Source organism: Octopus sinensis, unplaced genomic scaffold, assembly GCF_006345805.1.
Source record: "Octopus sinensis unplaced genomic scaffold, ASM634580v1 Contig20293, whole genome shotgun sequence".
Classification (NCBI taxonomy): Eukaryota; Metazoa; Mollusca; class Cephalopoda; order Octopoda; family Octopodidae; genus Octopus; species Octopus sinensis.
In genome coordinates this window covers 33,630-55,000 of record NW_021837027.1, presented here as the reverse complement: position 1 = coordinate 55,000, position 21,371 = coordinate 33,630, and the positions used below count along the sequence as shown (strand labels likewise).

Here is a 21,371-nt window from a genome sequence, read left to right as displayed (position 1 = left end):
ATACATACATACATACATACATACATACATACATACATACATATTGCATACATACCCAAAACCTGTGCATCAACGGTCTCTCTATCTCCGCTATTCCACGCAAAGAATGTTACAAGAACTTAGGCATAGACGAAAATGTATCATATGAAGGTATTGTGAATAAAGATAGAGTGACCCGAGAATATTACACCAGACTTAGGAAATTATGGCAAGAATTTACAAAAAAAAATAAACAATAAAAGACGAAGACAGGTGGTGTAGACAACAAATATATGTATTAGTATAACGCCCGGGAAATTTTTAAAAAGTCTTTAACGTTTCGAGCCTACGCTCTTCCTCAGAAAGGAACTCAGAAAGAAACAAGGAGAGAAAATAATGTGAAGTGGCTAGCGATCTATCTCTCTTCTTACAACAAGCCAAAATCCCACAATGCATTTGCAGTGCCCGTGCTGAACCCAGCATTTGGGATACTTGATTAGTCTGTAGAGAAAATCCACTCCAAAGGTACCAAAACCTGCAAAATCCTGACAACAACTGGAAATTTCCACAGAAACAGTGATGTTGACAGGCTCTAGCTAAGAAGAAATGAAGGTGGTAGCAGCCTGGGATCAGTGCCTTCGGGTGCCGTATGGTATCACTCAGGCAGCACCCGATAAACAACAGCAGCAAAAATAAATATATAAATGAAGTCCTGAAAAGTGAAGTGAGCAACATTGTACGAGTTGGCAGTGAACTCCACAAGAAGCACTCTCTTCTTAATGTTCTATACAGCCCCAAAACAGCTGGGTCCTCTTGCATCTTGGAAGACCTGGATGGAAAGTACTCAGCATACAAAAAAAAAAAAGACTATGCATGGGTATGTTACCCGAATATTGTTGTTTGGGACAGAGGGACAAATGTATGTACCATCATAGAGGTTAGCTGCCCTGCAGATATAAATAACTCTTTGAAAATCAAAGAAAAAGAGGATATCTATGGACAACTGCTTTGAAACCTCCAGCTTCTCTATCTAGAATATGAATTCATATTAATACCAGTAATAATTGGGGCACTAGGTTTTGTTAATAAATGCTTAAAGGAGAAGACACTTGCTCAAGGTGCCATGCGGTGGGATCGAACCCGGAATTATGTGCTATGCAAAATATGTAAACACACTCCTGTAGACTTGTAGAAACATTTCGAGAATTTTATGTCTCTTCAGAACCAGATACTACGTGGGGCAACTCTAAACTGAATGGAAGACTGACTTTCCATACAAGAACAAAATATATGGAACAAATGGCGTAAATTGCTTAGTTTGAAAAAAAAACAATGATGAAATGAAGACTAATCATCAAAACGAGGATACTTATTACTTTAAAATTAAATTAAACGAATTTCTCATTTGTATATTTGCAATATATATATATAGGTGTGTATGTGTGTGTGTGTGTGTGTGTGTGTGTGTGTGTGTGTGTGTGTGTGTGCGTGTGTGTGTGAGAGATTTTCAAATTCAATCAACACATTCGCAATCTACTCAAACGAAAACCCGTTTCTGTAAAATTTCATTAAAAAGAAAGTAATCATTGCCTTCTACCAAGCCTCGTATGTGCAATCATCCTGCATCTTTGCTGTTAACTACTTTCCCTCTCTCCTTCTCTCACAATCCAAGACAAGAGAAACCAAGCAACCAGCCAACATTTATAAAGAAATTAAGATCAAAACTTAATCGAAAATTTTTTCTTGAATATTATATTTTCATTTATCCTGGAACAAAATTTTTCAAAAATATTTTTTATTGATAATAAATACAATTCGTCTACTTGTACTAAAATAATCACAGAAAATAAGACTGGAATTTCGTTTCAACGCTTTTGTTTACCATAATTCTCTTGCAATTTTGAAAATCATGAAGAATTTTCTAAAATAATTTGGTCTTTATTAATCTTAAGCTTAAAACATAAATGAAAATGAAATTTTGATGGAAGATTTAAATTTGGATCCTTTTAAAACTGGAAGTATTTGTATCGTAAGATCCAGAGATTCAGTCTCAGGTAGGTTAGAATAAAAAGGATTGAACGAAAAATTTCTTCACTTAAAAATGAAGAAAATGAAAATCATGCAAAAAAAAAACAACAAAAAAACCCGAAAATTTTCATAAGAAATCCTTCACTTACTTCTTCATTTTGGTAAGCAGTGACAGCAATAAACTGGGTCTCAACGAAACTGTAAGTCATCACGCTCTTTCGATCCGAACGACAACTGACTTTGACAATGTGTAATCTGGGTTCGTACTTGTGAAGGGAATTTAACATGATCTGGTAAGAAGAGAGGAGAATGAACTCAGCAATCAGAGCAAAATTTCAGTCCCTCAGACTCCGGGATTCAAATTATTTGAACCAACCGAAGTTTGAAGTCTGTTAATAATGTTTATGTTATTTTAATAATATGTTAATTATCGTATTGTATATGGCATAATTCGAAATTTAAAGTGTATATAATATGTGTGGGTATGTGTGCGTATATACGTTTGTATATCTATCTATCTATCTATCTATCTATCTATCTATCTATCTATCTATCTATCTATCTATCTATCTATCTATCTATCTATCTATCTATCTATCTATTCACTTATGTGCGCTGACTCGCGTGCGCACGAGAGTCAATGACATTATAAGAACCGGGAACAACCATAAATGGATTAGCCAGATCGCGTGACTGAAGGACAACCAGGGCGATGGAATGGACACCAAAACAATGGACAAGGTCAAGAGGCCGACCAAAGACAAGATGGCGAGATGATCTCACCCGCAATCTGGGACCTCGAGGGAGGGGTTCCGCACTTCAGGAGCAATGAAGCCCGGGATATTATTATACTGAATTATATATATCGTTGTTATTATGCAAAAGTGTCGTATGTCCAAAGCGTTGCTTTGTCAGAAAACGAAACAATAGTTTCACCATTCCGTAGCAAAAACGTTGTACTTCACTTTTTGATATCTTGGCAACTGAAGCAGCTGGAGATACGATAGTTTGACCAAAAGAACTGGCTATTGGAAGCAAAAGTATATATTGAAAAAAAAGAAAATGCATTTGGCCAAATTTGGACAGACGACAGCTTAATATAATATAAACAATATATATATATATATATATATATATATATATATATATATATGCATATTTCATTTTTGGTTTAGGTTTGCAAGATTCTTTATGTGAGTTCGTGTGTTAAAGAATATTTTGTTGTGTATGGGGAGAGTCATTCTCTTTTAGTGTCTTATTATTTAACACATTCACCGGTTAAGTTTCCACTCATTTACTTAATTATTTTCCTAAAGTTTTCGTTGGTCGGCCTCTTGACCTTGTCCATTGTTTTGCTGTCCATTCCAACACCTTGATTGTCCAGCTGTTGTCCTTCAGTCGCGCGATCTGACTCTGTTCGTTATCTGAGCTGCGTTCTTCTTGTTTGTTTGTGCGCATGTGTGTGGGTACGCATGCACATATGTTTGTATGTATGTATGTATGAATGTATGTATGTATGTATGTATGTATGTATGTATGTATGTATGTATGTATGTATGTATGTATGTATGAATGTACGTATGCATGCATGTATGTGTGTGTATGCATATATGCATGTATGTGTGTTTGCATGTGTGTGTACCTCTGTCTCCTTGTGTGCGCATGTCTGAGTGTGTCTGTGTACCGCGTCTGTTATGTATGGATGTGTATCTCCATGTGTGTCTTTGTGTGAAGTGTGTGTGTGTGTGTGTATATGTCACATGTTTCAGTCTTCATTTGCGTATGTATATGTGTGTGTGTGTGCTCGTCTGTTCATATTATTTATGTATGTATCTATCTGTATGTCTATCTGTTTATATTCATATCCATTTACCTACATACATATACATACACACACACACACACACACATATATACATATACACACACATAAATAACAGCCCACTAACTATTCTACCCGTATATATGTATAAACTGCGGGTATAGGGGTATGACTACCTACTACTTAAATTTGCCTATTTAGTACTGGGGATGTTTTATTTATGAGAATGTACCCCTGTATTTGTCTGAGTGTTGGGTCCTTCGGGTGCTTCGATAAAATGCGGATGTCAAGTTGACCCAGGTTGCCTCCATGTTGGTCCTTGGCGTGCTGGTAGAGAATGGAGGACTGTTTTTCATCGTCATATTGTCTCAGATGTCCATTTAGTCTTTCCGCAATGTTCCTAGATGTCTCACCAATGTATATCATGTTTTTGTCTTTACCAGCGCCCTCTATGCACCTTATGCTGTAGACTACATTTCTAGTTCTACAGTTAATGCCAGGGCCAATCCTACATACTATGAAGTCATCATTGGTGAATGTGGCATTCTCAAAGTTGTGATCAGATAGAGCTCCCTGGCTTTTCAACAATCTTACTGTTGAGTTTGGCCCCCTTCAGAGCTTTCCTAAATCTACGGGCTGGTTCTCTATGGGCTGTGGCCTCTCCAAACATCACTCCTTGATATTTATCGGTTTTGTACCACGTGTTCGCCCTGTTTGCTTTGTCACAAGTTCTTTGTAACCTATTCCAGTCTTTGCATTCTATATCCAGGACAGGTACCACTGGTTTCATTACGTATAATGTTATCTAACTTCTTTCTAGCCCCCCCTGTATACCCAAATATATATGTATGTATGTATGTATGTATGTATGTATGTATGTATGTATGTATGTATTTATGTATGTATGTATGTATGTGTGTATATGTATGTATGTGTGTGTATGTATGTGTGTATGTATGTATGTATGTATGTATGTATGTATGTATGTATGTATGTATGAATGTATGTATGTATGTATGTATGTATGTGTGTATATGTATGTATGTATGTGTGTGTATGTATGTATGTATGTATGTGTGTATGTATGTATGTATGTATGTATGTGTGTATGTATGTATGTATGTGTGTGTGTATGTATGTGTGTGTATGTATGTATGTGTGTGTATGTATGTATGTGTGTGTATGTATGTATGTGTGTGTATGTATGTATGTATGTGTGTATATGTATGTATGTGTGTATGTATGTATGTATGTATGTATGTATGTATGTATGTATGTATCCACGTATGTATCCATGTATGTATGTATGTGTGTGGTGTGTATGTATGTATGTATGTATGTATGTATGTATGTATGTATCCATGTATGTATCCATGTATGTATGTATGTGTGTGTGTATGTATGTATGTATGTATGTATGTATGTATGTATGTATGTATGTATGTATGTATCCATGTATGTATGTATGTATGTATCCATGTATGTATGTATGTATGTATGTATGTATGTATTGTAAGAGAAAAAGAAAACAAGGGATTAAAAAAACCCAGGCAGATGTCATTAAAACACTTGTCTTTAACCGAATTTGGTTAACAATATCCAGCAATCAAACACCAATCAATGCAAGTAGAATACACATCCAAAGGAATTCCTTACGGATGACGAATAGATCTAAATAGCATTTAGAAGAATTTCAAGAAATGCAGAGTATTAGACCACAAAACTAGGGATAGAGAAAATCACATCTTTAATTGTTGAATTCACCAAAGAAAGTCGTCGACCGTTTCTGTTGTATCGCCATATTTAGATACATGAAATGTCATCCAAACTGATATATCTGGAAATACAACGTTTTCAAGGCGATCCCAAATTAGTTAATATGTGATAACATGTATTTTCTACAATTAAAGATGTGATTTTCTCCACGTATTTTTGTTGTTTTATATATATATATATATATATATATATTATATATATATAAAGACACGACACCGTTTGATACTCGGTGCGCATTGAAAGCCAGTGAACAGCACCAGTTTGACTTTGAATCTTTTTAACAATTCACAATAATGAATTTAATTCCTCTTAATTCTACCTCAGTTCATCTAATTCTATTTATCTATCACTACTTTTCATAAAAAAAAGCGCTTATTTTTTTATATTTAATGTGCATTTTCGCTTTTTTCTTCTTACTTTTCCTTTACACACACACACACACAAACATATATATATACATACATATATATATATATATATATCACTCTGTTTACTTCTACCTTTTTTAATCCACTTACCTTATCCACCCCACCCCCCTCTCTAGCACATTCCATTCTCTCTCTCTCTCTCTCTCCATTCACTCTTTCTTCCTTTTGTTATCTTCGTGTAATCCTCTACCACCACCACCACCACCACCACCTTCCTACTTACACACCACCTCTCTTTGACTGACCATTACCACCTAAATCTATAAATAGACCTCCCCACCTCAGTTCCGCTCCGGCCACGTATTTATAATAATGATGATGATGATGATGATGATGATGAGGAAGAGGAGGAGGAGGAGGAAGCGGAAGATGAGGATGATGATGATAATGATGATGATGATGTTAAAAAAACGAGCATCTGCGAGGCATTCCAATCCATTAAGTAAATAAAGTTGACCAAACACGAGTCTCTGCCAAAATGTTTACAATTTCCACCATCACCACTTCCCTCTCCCCGCTCCCTCCTCAAATAACTCCCTACAGTTTGTAGACATCACATTTCTCGGCCCCTAATTTACCAGTCAGGCACACGAACACATATTTTAGGAAGCAAGGGATTTGTAGATGATCCTTTAAGCTAGCATTCTTCTTCTTCTTCTTCTTCTTTTTTCTTCTTCTTCTTCTTCTTCTTCTTCTTCTTCTTCTTCTTCTTCTTCTTCTTCTTCTTCTTCTTCTTCTTCTTCTTCTTCTCTACTTTCTTCTTCTTCTTCTTCTTCTTCTACTATTCCTTCTTCTTCTTCTTCTTCTTCTTCTTCTTCTTCTTCTCTTCTTCTTCTTCTTCTTCTTCTTCTTCTTCTTCTCTTCTTCTTCTTCTTCTTCAACATGGTGGAAAGCATGCTCAAGACACGCACAGCAGTTACACCGAGTTACACCATCTTTTTTTTACTTTCTTTTTATTTTTTAGTTTGTTTTTGTTTTTTTTGGTATTTGTTGTTTTACAATTCTTTCTACCCGGGTACGAAACACCTGGAAATTCATCATCGTTGTCTCTTTGTTAATTGTCAACATTATCATCAACATTACCCTCTCCTTCTCCTCCTCCTCCTCATCATTATCATTATCATCATCATCATCATCATCATCATCATCAACATCCTCCTCCTCCTCCTCATCATCATCATCATCTTCTTCTTCTTCTTCTTCCTCCTCCTCCTCATCATCATCATCATCATCATCTTCTTCTTCTTCTTCTTCTTCCTCCTCCTCCTCTTCCTCCTCTTCTTCGTCTTCTTCCTCCCCCTCCTCATCATCCTCGTCTTCATCATCTTTCTCCACCTCACCCTCATCGCCACTGTCGTCGCTGTCGTCATCATCATCATCATCATTGTCTTCAGATATGAGTAAAGAAACGTGGACAAAATACCGTGTGTTATTCGATCACATTTCTTTTCAATTCTGAGTTCAAATCCCGTCGGGGTCAACTTCAACCGTTATCCCATCCGGGTTCGATAAAGAGCCAATCAAGAACCAGTAACCCCTGCCCGCACCACTTCTCACTTTCTTACCCTAGTCCCTAAACCAGATATTATTATAACGGTTATTGTAGTTTAACCCCAGATCAATCCAAGGACATTCCAGTCACGGCCACCCAGGGTTATCTAGGACTACATCATCTAGCATGTACCTCCTTTAAGACGGAATTCAAGACAGATTTGGCTATTATTTCTAGCAGATTCAGTGACTGAGTCGAGACTTCCATGACGGTGATTGTTAATGTTTTGTGGATGACAAAATATCTTGGTGTCCTTAATCAGGGGTCGGGGGTCGGGTGCTGCTAGTTTGGTGTAGAATGAGTCCGATGTCAGTTTATTTTTTAATCTTTTTTACTTGTTCCAGTCATTAGACTGTGGCCATGCTGGGGCACCGCATCGAAGAATTTTTAGTCGAATGAAACAACGCCAGGACTTCCTTTTTTAAGTCTGGTTCTCATTCTATCTTTTACGGAATCGTTAAGTTACAGGGATATAAACACACCAACCCCGGTTGTCAAGCGGTGGTAGAGGACAAACACACACATTAATATTTGGCTGTGCGGTAAGAAGCTTGCTTCCCAGCCACATGGTTCCGGGTTCAGTCCTTCTGCGTGGCACCTTGGGGAAGTGCCTTCTACTATAGCCTCTGGCCGACTAAAGGCTTGTAAGTAGATTTGGTAGATGGAAACTGAAAGAAGCCCGTCGTATACATCATCATCGTTTAACGTCTGCTTTCCATGCTAGCATGGGTTGGACGGTTCAACTGGGGTCTGGGAAGCCCGAAGGCTGCACCAGGCCAGTCAGATCTGGCAGTGTTTCTACAGCTGGATGCCCCTCCTAACGCCAACCACTCCGAGAGTGTAGTGGGTGATTTTATGTGCCACCGACACAGGTGCCAGACGAGGCTGGCGAACGGCCACGCTCGGATGGTGTTTTTTACGTGCCACCGGCACGGAGGCCAGTCAATGCGGTACTGGCTACGGCCACCTTCGGATGGTTTTCGTATGTGTCACCGGCACTGGTTCCACAAAACTACAAATTCCACTAATGTTCATCGAGTTTGCTTTTGATTTTGTCCATATATATGCATATATTTGCGTGTGTGTCTGTATTTGTCCCCCCAGCAGCACTTGACAACCAATGTTAGTGTGTTTACGTCCCCATAACGTAGCAGTTTAGCCAAAGAGATCGATAGAATAAGTACCAGGCTTACAAAGGATATGACCCAGGGTCGATTTGTTCAACTAAAGGCAGTATTCCAGCATGGCCGCAGTCAATTGACTGAAACAAGTAAAAGAATAAAAGAATGTATGTATGTATGTATGTATGTATGTATGTATGTATGTATGTATGTATGTATGTATGCATCTATGTATATATATATGTACCGGGTGCGTAAGATATTTGAGGACAGATTTATGTTTATAAAAAAAAGATATATAATAACAGATAACAACTTTATTTATCAAAAAAATATTATGAGGATAAAAATAAACCTTCTTTTCTATAATGTTATTCAATAAAGCCACCTTCAGCTTCAACAACTGCTTCTATATGAGATCAAAATCATCTACATGCTCGAATGAAGTGGTCCTGGTTCATTTTGGACTTTACTCTGACTATGGCAGCTTTCAAAGAATCTTTCCTGAGTTATGGGCGTGTTCATTGACCTCTCTCTCAACAACGCTCCACATGTAATAGTCCAATGGGTTGAGATCTGGGGAATTAGGAGGTCAAATGTTAAGGGTTATGTGATCATGAAAATTTTCAGCCATTCATTCCTGAGTTACTACAGTCATGTGTGATAATGCAGAGTCTTACTGAAACACATATGACCTTCCATTGCATGTACTGTCTATCCAGGGCTTAACAATTATTTCCAGGACCTTAATGTAGGCGGTAGAGTTAACTCTAAGGCCTTGTGGAAAGAAGTAAGAAGGCATCACATGTCCTTCATTGCTGACAACCCCTAAAACCATGACAGTTGCAGGAAATTTTGTATGCATAACACTTGGAACTTCAGAAGGGTCTGCACATAACCATCTGTCATTTCTTCTGTTAACTTTTTTTATCTTTGTCAAAGTTTTTCTCGTTTGAGAAAAACCAAATCAAGTCTTCTTCTGCTGGATTTTTCTGTTTGTTTAAGAGCCTTTTTGATCTGATGTAGTGATTTTCTTTTGCTGTTTCTGACCAATTGACCTTTCCTCATCATATAAGACTTATATCCTGATGTCTTCGTGGACAACATTTCTGACTGTTCCTTCTGACAGATGGAGATCTTTTGCAATTGACCTCAAGGATTTTTTGGGATTTTCAATGATCTGTTGAACTTGCTGGTTAAATTCAGGTGTTCTGATGATTTCAGAGCATTTAGAATGCTTTTTATGCTTTGATACTGGCGAAATGTTTCATCTTCAGTTTCTAGCTTCTTACAAACTTTGTAGATGAAAGGTCTGGCAACTTTAAAAAATCGTGATAGTTCTAAATCGCTTAGCATTTATAACCAGAATAACAGCATGCCTCTTCATTTCTTGAGTAAGCTGAGGGTCTGCCATTAATATTTTCTAAAATAAAGATTATACAGAGTAAGCAAAAAATGCAGCAATGACCCCAAAAAAGCTATGTCCTCAAATACCTTACGCAGACCATATATATATATATATATATATATATATATATATATAATGGGCTTCTTTCAGTTACCGTCTACCAAATGCACTCACATGGCTTTGATCGGCTCGTAGATTATAGTAGAAGACACTTTCCCAAGGTGCCACGCAGTGAGACTGAACCTGGAGCCACGTAGTGGGGAAGTAAACTTCTTACCACACAACCATGCCTACCACTACAATTTTATAAACTTGCTCACTTTGACATCTTCACAACCACTCCTACACTACCACCACCACCACCACCACCACCACCGCAAACTACGACACCCGTAATAGGAACAATAACTGGATTCAGATTGGTCTCTTTCTAATTCGGCACCAGGTCCGATATTCTTTGATAATGAGGGAAGTGGAAGAAGTTATGGCGTTCATCATCTTCCGATGGATTGTAGATGTGACAGAGCTTCAATAAATAATTTCAAATCGACGTTAACATGAATAGAAAGGCTCAGTGGTTAGGGAATATTCAGCTCATGATCGTAGAGTTACGAGTTCGATTCTCGTTGGCGCGTTGTGTCCTTCAGCAAGACACTTCAGTCTACTCAGCTGGCAATAAATGAGTTGTACCAGTAATTCAAAAGGGGCCAACCTTGTTAGATTTTGTGTCATGCTGAATCTCCCCGAGAACTATATTTAAGGGTACGCATGTTTGTGGAGTACTCAACCACTTGCACGTTAGTTTCATGAGCAGGCTGTTCTGTCGATCGGACCAACTGGAAGACTCGTCGTCGTAAGCGACGGAAAACTGGAAGACTCGTCGTCGTAAGCGACGGAAAACCAGCTTCCTTTTTTTTATATTTTTAGAAAATATGTCAAACATTTTATTCTCGTATTGAAGAGTTCTACTCAAACCTTAAACATTCTCGTCGGACATTTTACTTTTTTTTTTTTTAGAATTTTAATAAACTCTTTTTGTCTTTTATCTTACGAAACCGTTATCATATCAATTCCTACGAAATGTAATATTTAACTTCGAAATGGATCCAACCAAAAATTGAAACAGAATCGCAGCTTTTGTTTTGGTGGGTTAGCTTTGTTCCTGCTCTCTGGTCCCTACTGGCAACATTTGTATTATTAAATGAAATATTATTTACCTGTCCGCCTCCGTTGAGTTTATTGGTAAGTTTCACCTTGCTGAATGATGTTGGCTCCCGCATCCAATGTGCACCGAAATTTGGCGAATCTGGGTGGATGTAGACAGAATTCGGTGCGGCTGGTTCTGCTTTTCCTCCGGCAACCCATTCACCATTGACATACTTCCATCTGTGGTTATCCACTTGGGCAAAATCCAACAGCAAAGTGTACATGGCATTGGGATCTAATCCTGTTATGGACACCTTGAAGACGGGGAACATACGTCTGCCGGAAAAGGAAAAAAAAACAAAGAAAAAATATGCTTTTAGATTTTGGAGCCATTTCTGGATATCAGTATTTTCCGAATTCTGTAAAAAGGTCGAGAGAACACAGATCTCGGAGATGAAAGAGCAGCTGAAGACCATGGGAGAGGAGGTTCGAATTAAATACAGATTAGAACAGGATGACCTCGGTCTTAATGGATTAAGTCCCACGGACATTAATATGATAGACGCGTACATGTGTGTGTGTGCCCCAGCATGGCCACAGCTCATGGGCTGAAACTAGAATCAATCAATCAATCAATCATTTCGAACGACCTCATCGAGACTCCGTGGCCAAATTGCATTCATTCGCCTTCGTTATTTCAGGCTGGAACAAATCAATTCTGTCTTTTTCAAAGTTAATCCTTCATTCTTTTCTACTCTAGGCACAAAGTCCGAAATTTTGGGAGAGGAGTGGGGGGAGGCAGTCATTTAGATCGACCCTAGTAAGCAACTGGTACATAATTTGTCGACCCCGAAAGGATGAAAGGCAAAGTCGACCACGGCAGAATTTGAACTCGGAACATAAAGACGACCGAAATACCTATTTCTTTACTACCCACAAGGGGCTAAACAGAGAGAGGACAAACAAGGACAGACAAACGGATTAAGTCGATTATATCGACCCCAGTGTGTAACTGTTACTTAATTTATCGACCCTGAAAGGATGAAAGGCAAAGTCGACCTCGGAGGAATTTGAGCTCAGAACGTAACGGCAGACGAAATACGGCTACGCATTTCGCCCGGCTTGGTGACGATTCGAACAGCTAACTGTCTTAACATACATGTAAATATTGTTGTCTGTATACACACACACACACACACACACACACACAGACATATATATATATATGTATATATATATCTATCTATCCGCTCAGTCGAAGTCGACTCTCGGTTACTCGATGGATCAGTGTCCTCCAGCCAGTTTTATCCTGGGCCGCTTCTTTCAGACTGGCTATGTCCATTCCGGTATCACTCTTGATGTTGTCAAGCCAGCGGGTTCTTGGTCGGCCCCTTCCTCTCTTGCCACTGACCACTCCGAGCATGATGTCCTTCTCCAGGGATTTCCTCAGCATAATATGACCAAAATATGTCAATCTATGCTTGGTGATCCTAGCTTCTAGCGACAGTTTCAGCTTGACCTGGTGATATATATATATATATATATATATATATATATATAATATATATATATATATATATATATATATATACATATCAGAAATATTAAATTTCTAAATGTCTCAAGAGGCATGAGCGGTGGTGGAGCGATAGAGTGGTTGTATACTGTCAACTCAACGTGACAGTCCCGTATGGGAAAGCCGACAGGAACCGTTCTATGCTCCTAGGGCTAAACAGCGGTAGTGTAGTTCCCATACGGGACTGTCACGTTAAGTTGACAGTATACAACCACTATATATATATATATATATATATATATATATATAATATATATATATATATATATATATTATATATATACTGTCCACCTTCGTGTTTTTTATTTCTCTTTTTTATTTCTGTTTTTGTTTCTTGTATTTACATTCGTGTGGCATCCTGTCTTTGTTCCGTATACATTCGAGCCTCTTTCCAAGAAATCCAATGCCTGTGGCTTGGATTTTCCTTGGGGCTGCCCGGGTCGGAGTGATATCGAGATTAAACAGCCGAAATTACTAAGATAATCCGGTTCCCGACTGAAGATTGGAGGCTTCGAGTGACCCGTCTGTTTTTTGTGTCGTCTCCTTGTGTGTTTTTACGTTCTTGTCCCACTTTGTAATTTATATTTTATATTATATTCTATATATATATATATATTTATTTATTTATTTATATCATAGTTTAAATATACGTAAAGTTATTTTCTAGTTAATTCCTTAAAATGGTCTCGATAGCAAATAGGCTTTCTCTTAAAATCAACCCAAAACTCTACTTCACCTCCGTCGTTCGTAGCAACTGAACAAACGACCTTTTACTACCGCCGCCGCCACCCGCAAACCAATAATGATAAGTTACTTCACTAAGCTACAAGGTCCTTTATTATTGGTGGGAGTATGTATAGTGGTTAGAATGGTGTTCAGTGCATTGCTGGTCCTTATTTAATTGAGCTGTTCCGCCACCCTCCCCCACCTCGGAAAGATGAAAGGCGCTGTCGGCTCCTGTGAAATGCGAATACAGACGTAAATATCACACCGCACCCGATTGCCACTCGTTTTGCTACACCCGCCACCCTGACAGGGAACAACAATAAATTGCTTCACACAAGCACCCGGGGTATTTATAGGCGAGCAGGAGAGCGACGGAGGCGACGGTGACGGAGAGGGACTTTTACTTGACGGCACTAAACAAAGATGGTAAAACCGAAAAGCAGGGGGGGGGTTCTACGTTGTCGTGAGTTGAACTGTACTCAAGAACGGGTAGCACAACAACAATAACAACAACAAAGGCGGCGGCGGTGGCGCTGATAGCAGCAACAAAAACAACAACAATAACGGGGGGTGGGGACGGCGAGCTGGCAGAAGCGTTACCGTGCCGGACAAAATGCTGAACGGCATTTCTTCCGTCTTCGTGTTCTGAGTTCAAATGCTGCTGGGATTGACTTTGCCTTTCATCATGTGGGGTGGGGGTGGGGTGTCGATAGAATAAGCACCAGTTGATCAATGGGGTTCGTTGTAACTGATTTATCCCCGCCTCCTCACACTCCTCTGAAATTGCTGGCCTTGTGTCAAAGTTTGAAACCAAAAGTAACAACCAGAACAGCAACAACAACAAGAAATATAACAAAAACGTCTTTGGAAACCGCCGATAAAAAAACAAAACAAAACAACTACAAACGTAACTTCATCTATATTTCAAATGTGTGCGTGTAGTTGTGTGTGTGTGTGTGTGTGTGTGTGTGAGAGAGAGAGAGTTTGTGTGTGTGACTGTGTGTAGTTATGCGGGCAAAGTCGGAGGGCAGAAAAAGCGCTACAAGGATAGTCTCAAGGTCTCTCTCAAAGACTTCTCCATCGGAACAGAGACCTGGGAGACACTGCTGCCAACCGCTCATCCTGGCGCAGCGCAATCACCGTGGGAGCAGGGACAGCCGAGGAGGGACGGATTCGGTCAGCGGAGCAGAAACGTCAGGTATGCGTAAAGTCGAGCCGCCTGCACCAGTAGCACTGCCCCTACCCACTTCTGCCCCACCTGTGGGAGGGGCTTCCTTGCCGGATTGGCCTCACCAGCCACCTCCGGTCTCATGGCGGCAGTTCCATCAGATGATGTCAGTTGGTCATCTTCGAACCGAAGGACGAACATTATATTAGTTATGTGTGTGTACGCGCATGTGTGTGTATACGTGTGTGTGTGTGTGTGTGTGTGCTTCATCACCACCACTTGACAACCGTTGTTGGTGTGTTACATCCCCATGAATTAGCGGTTCGGCAAAAGCGAGCGATGGAATAAGTATAAGGCTTTAAAACAATTATGTACTGCGATCGCTACATTCGACACAGACATTCTTCAAGGCGGTGCTGCAGCATGGCCGCAGTTTAATGACTGTAAAACATGTAAAAAGTACATGCATAACTAAATAAACAAAATAAAAACACACACGGGTTGGCTATTAATGGAGACCAATGGATGGGAAAGAAATATTGGCGGAACTTCAAAATTAAAAACAGCCACAAAGTTAAAACACAATTGGTCGGACATTGTTGTGGGACGACAAAGAAAAGATATGCTCTGGAGTAAAGACTGTTTGCCAACATAACATGGCGGTCCTGGTTTAGAACGAACGTTGCTGTAATTTAGCCCCAGGAGACATCGTCTCCAGCTGGCTATACGACACGATCTGTGTCCTTATATTTTCGAACAAGGCCACAGATTGTGTCTTATAGCCAGCTGGAGACGATGTCTCCTGTGGCTAAATTACAGCAATATTCGTCCTAAACCAGGACTGCCATGTTATGTTGGCAAACAGTCTTTACTCCAAAGTACAGTTGTTGAATATCTCGTGTTGTGAGATTTACAAATAGTAATTTTCTAAGATATGCTCTGTTATGGAGATCGGCTGCCCCTGGGGTGGGTAGATAAAGAGAGGAGAAAGGGGTCATCTATGACTTATTGATGAGGAGTTTGGAAACCCTGTACCCAAGATACACTTTCAGCTTCATACGTATTATTACTGTAGCGACTGGATACCAGCCCATCTGGAGCAAAACATTTTGGGGGAGAGAACGCAAATCCTTAATTCATATAATACAAATGATCGCGATCTCTGGAACTAGAAAGATCTGACAGACGTTGGGATTTAAAGGATGAGGAACAACACAAAATGCTTTCGATCACAACTACCGAAGTGGGGTGGCCGGTCCAGATTTCTTCTCAATTAAAGAGAGTAAGAGACATACATACATAACATACATACATACATACATACATACACACGCACACATACATACATACGCACATACATACATATATTACATACATACAAGTACACTTACACACATGCATACATACATAAATACATGCGTACACATATTTCTTGGCAGTCGGTGTTGAGAGCGCCGACTTCCCGGGCAGACACGTGATGCCTTCAGCCTCTCAGGGAAGTTTTCGCTGAGCCGTTTTACCAGCCAAAACATACAACACATAATAAACGATGTTAAAAATTAAGTGATGCCTGTGTTTGAAGCTTTTGTCAAGTGAGGAGAGGCCTTGCACAGGACCAACCCATTCTCTAAACAACGAAAGCATTTGCCAAAAAGAAGAAATAATTGGATGCACACGAAGCCGAAGGTATTACATTAGAGTTGTTCTTCTTCAAAAGAGAAGTTGAAATAAAGAGTAGGATTCCCCCCCTCCTTTCCTCTCTCTCTCTTTCTCTCTCTCTCTCTCTCTCTCCCAGCTGCTGGAGGATCACTGACGTTACTGAATGCATCCAATCTTTCACGGGTTATACACACACACACACACACCACACACACACACACACATTCATTCATACTAATAACAATTGGAGCATTAGGTTTTGTTAGTAAATGCTTAAACGAGAATCTGGATAAACTGGGATTTTCAGAAAGAGAAATCGATCGGCTGATTCGTTCAAAACAAATGCAAGACTTTTCTCAAGTTCCAAATGTGAATTTGTCTGTGTTAACTACATTCTAAAGATGGAATCTTGTATCTTTGCTGGAAACCGGTTCCCTCCTCAGTGGAAGATTCATAATAATTAAAAAATAGAAGAGATATACATACATACATACATACATACATACATACATACATACATACATACATACATACATACATACAAATAAAAATATCCTGTTGTTGATATTGAAATTCCAATGAAGGAGCCTTGGATCTAGGTTAGAAACCGGTTCTTTCTCTATTGGCAGGAAATCTTGAGATAAAACCGAACATTGACCTACATAGAAATTGCCAGACAGAGAGGAAAACTAGGATGACAGAGAGAAATAATATTTTGAATATTTTTTTAAAGTATTAAGTGCACCCGTTTACGGTTACAGACGTATCCAGCCTTTAAGACATAAGATTTACTTCCGTGCTGTCAACGGAAGCAGGATTCAACTTCCCACATCAAAAATATTCGGCTCCATTGTTCACCAATAAAACCATCTTTAAAATGTCCACTCTAATACATCATCAAACTTTTATTGTTTTCTCTCTTCAACTGATGGTTGTCTGCTCTTTCGGTTGGTTTTGTCGTTGTTGTTGTTATTGTTTTCTGTGTCCTTGTCGCCTCATTTTTCTCTCCATAGCTTATTTTCCCCCTCTCCCGATATTTTCCACCTTTCTTTCTCTTTCTCTGCGTCTCCCTCGGTTTTTGCTTGATTGTTTCTTTCTTTCTTTTCTCTCGCTTTCATTTTGTCTCTTTCTTCTCCATTTCTCTCTTTTCCTCTTCGTCAAGAATATTTTTTCACACTTCACATGTAATTCAAAATAACCGTAGAATGCTTGTCTACAATATCCTGCCTTAGTGTATGTATGTACGTATGTACGTACGCATGTATGTATGCGTGTGTGTGAATGTATGTATGTATGTATGTATGTATGGGTGCATGTATGTATGTATGTATGTATGTATGTATGTGTGTATGTATGTATGTATGTATGTGTGTGCATTTCAACAGATAATACATAGAGATATGTTTGCACATACGCGCTCGTACACACTCACACATTTATTAAATTTTATAAGGTGAAGTTTGATTGCGACTTCGAAGTCCCGGCATACCGTCACAGTCTGGTGATGGCAATCAAGCCGAAACTTCGAAGTCACTGCCAACGTTTTCCTTGTAGAATTTAATAAATATGTACTCTTGACATAAGCATGTATGAGTGTATATATGCATGTATCTCTCCCCCCCCTCTCTCTCTCTCTATATATATATATATATGTGTGTGTGTGTATTGGCATCCTTTCTGTCTCGGGAGACAATGGAGTTGCGCATTTTTTTTTTTTTGTAGTCTAGTCCGGCTTTTATATTTCATGTCCTGATACATTTCCTGCTGTGGCTGTGTAGTCCTATCCTGGACAAACACTCCCTCTGGCAGGTACCGCAAATGTAGCGAAGACTGTTCCTGGCTGGTTGTAGTGCCATAGTCTCTTGTTTACGTCTCTTCCTTTCTTTCCATTTCTCCTCTCTCCCTCTGTCACTCCATTGTGTTCCCTCTTTTACTGTACGTCGCCATTCTCCACAGTTGCCGGCGACTGCCTCCCAACCGCTAATATTGATGTTGCAGGCCTTCATATCCCTTTTGCAAACATCCCTGTAACGTAAGATCGGTCTACCCACAGACCTAGTACCCCTAGCAAAAAAAAAAAACCCTAATAATAATTTAACATATATATATATATATATATCCGTCTATCGTCCACATAGCACGTTCGGTGTCTTCTACTATACCATTAAGCCCACCAAAGTCTTGTGAGTGGATTCGGTAGACGAAACTAAAAGTAGCCTGTCGTATGTACATATAATATAAATATACATATAATTGTCACTAAATGTGACTAGGGTGTCAAGAAACACCTACACTGCTAGAAATAAGAGCTAAAATACTCTAATGCTGTAGTGAAGGCACATGAATGGAAACATATACACTAAGAGGGACCCGAACCGTCTGAAAAATGCCGACCGAGAATTCTTAATACTGATGTTGGTTTCAACAATTTCCGTTGCCTCATCAGTGTAGCCCGCTCGATCTTGGCTCTCTTCAGCTTGCTTCTCTATTAGTATGTATTCGTCATGCAAATAAATGGATGACTTAGTGATTCGCTAATGTGAATACTAAAATTAATATAAACAGCAGGCTGCAATGTTCCTCCAAAAAGGAGAATTACACCGTAGTTATATTTAGTGACAACAATAATTCTCCTTTTTTGTTGAAATATTGCAGCCTGCTGTTTATTTTAATTTTATGTGTACACATGAGCGAATCGCTAAATCACCAACTAATTTGGATGACAGAAACATATATACTAATAGAGAAGCTAGTACGAAAAGAGCGGAGATCGAGCAGGCTTAACTGATGAGGCAACGGAAATTGCTGAAACTGACGATCGACACTTTTCGGACGATTCAGATCCCTCTTAGTGCGTGCGTGTGTGTGTGTATGTATGTATGTATGTATGTATGCATGTATGTATGTATGTATGTATGTATGTATGTATGTATGTATGTATGTAAATATAAATATATATATATATATATATATATATATAATATATATATATATATATATATTCTAGTTTCTTCCCTAATTCATCAATCCCTCTTCCCCCTTGCCCCTTACACATATATATATGTATGTGTGTGTGTGTGTGTAAAGGTGTGTGTTAGTGTTTGTCCCCCGCCGCCGCTTGACAACCGGTGTTGGTGTATTTAGGTGCCTATAACTTAGCAGTTCGGCAAAAGAGACTGAGAGAAAAGTGCTAGATTTTAAACAAATATATACTGGGTTTCATTCATTCGACTAAGATTTTCGAAGGTGGTGCCCCAGCATGGCCACAGTCTAATGATTGGAAAAAAATAAAAGATAAACTATACAAAGTAGTGAACATCTAAATAGTACTGGTCATTCTGGTGGCTCCCGAATGTATATTTGGCCAACAGTAATCAGCAAGAATACCTAGATGATCCCAATAAATCAACCAATCAAAATAGGAAGCAGTGCAATATTAAACCTCGCTAATGATATTAAGCATTCTGTACATTCATTAACGAAGTAACAAAACACTGCACGCATTACTCGTGTATAACAAAGTAAAGGAACAAATATGGAGCGTTCAAATTTTTGCTTTCACTTTTTCTAGCGAAATCAATCTGATTCACAATTACAATGATTTTGCTAGTAAAATGTACAATGTTGCCTGACGAAATGGCATGATTACGTAATCTTGTAAAGTTATGGAATATTATGTAATCTTATACATTACTGAATACATGGTTACGCTATGGAAACGTGTAGCAAAAACTTGAGCCCTCTTTACAAAAGATATTAGGGTCTCAGTCGTCTGGATTACTGTTCCCAACTGTGGTCACCGCAGAACGTTAAACTGGTCGCGTAACTCGAGGCAATCTCGCGTCACTACACACAGAAGAGTGACTTGTTGCAACAGATGAGCTACTGGGAGAGGCTAAAGGAACCGAAGCTCTACTCCCTTGAAAGAAGGCGCGAAATATATGCAGTGATGTGTGCGCGCGCGCGTATGTGTGGAAGGTCCTAAAAGGTTTAGCTCCCAACTTTGGAACTGAAAGGCATACCAACCACCGAACTGGACCAAAAAATTCCGTCTTTATCATCTAGAATAAGGACTCAGTACTGTAACAGCTTAGATTTCAAGGGTCCACAACTATTCAACATTCTGCCAAAAAAGCTTCAAAGATTTGCGAAGTGTAGATGTGGAGGTCCTCAAAGAACGTCTGGAGACATTTTTATCTGAGATACTCGATGGAGCCACATCGCAGCATGAGGAACAAAGAAGAGCAGCTCCGTTCAACTCACTGCTCCACCAGAAACAATACAGAAAAGAAACCCAATCACACATGAAGGCGGTGCCCCAGCATGGCCTCAACCTCAGGCTGAAGCCAGTAAAAGATAAAAGAGATGTATGTGTGTGTGTGTGTGTGTGTGTGTGCGCGTGCGTGTGTGTATGTGTGTGTGTGTGTGTGTGCGCGCGCGCGTGTGTGTTAAATAAATATATATATATAGAGAGTAATACCTCGATATACGTGTTTATTTGTTCCCGGAAGCCGCTCGTAAAGCAAAAACTCATAAAGTAGACCAATAATTTCCCAGAGTAGCAATGTTATAAATCAAGATTTGTTCCCAGAAAAATATTTTACCTATTAAATTCATAATACTCGTAAATAAATGGCATTAAAACAACAGGAGAATGTAAATAAAAATTTTATGTAAAGTAAAAATACTGTCAAGATCATTTATAAAAAAAAATATGATTATTATTATCACCTTCACTCGCATTAGACTCACACACACCATCATTTGTGGATGTGATCGCCAATTCACAAGCACTCGTAGACGGACTTGTAGATGTCTTTTTCAAAAACAACTCTAGGGTTGTTTGCTTAGGAAAAAAAAAAACATTTTTTGGCCCTCAAGAAATATCTTGGTAACACGCAGAAGCATCTGTTATGATAGAAACTTTTGCACTTCGTTCAAAATTTGGATTTTATGCTTGTAAAGGTTATTATAAAATAAAA

General features: G+C 39.0%; 1 protein-coding gene across 1 annotated transcript in view; it reads right to left on the bottom strand.

Annotated features, from left to right (window-relative positions):
• Positions 1-11,736, bottom strand: part of LOC115232307 (T-box transcription factor T-like) — a 20,863-nt gene extending 9,127 nt beyond the window's left edge. Inside the window, exons 1-2 of the mRNA XM_029802127.2 lie at positions 11,332-11,736; positions 2,157-2,297 (exon numbers count right to left, since the gene is read on the bottom strand). Coding sequence (XP_029657987.2) covers positions 2,157-2,297; positions 11,332-11,736 — 546 coding nt within the window. The remainder of the gene's footprint in view (positions 1-2,156; positions 2,298-11,331) is intronic.
• Between the last annotated feature and the right edge of the window lie 9,635 nt (positions 11,737-21,371).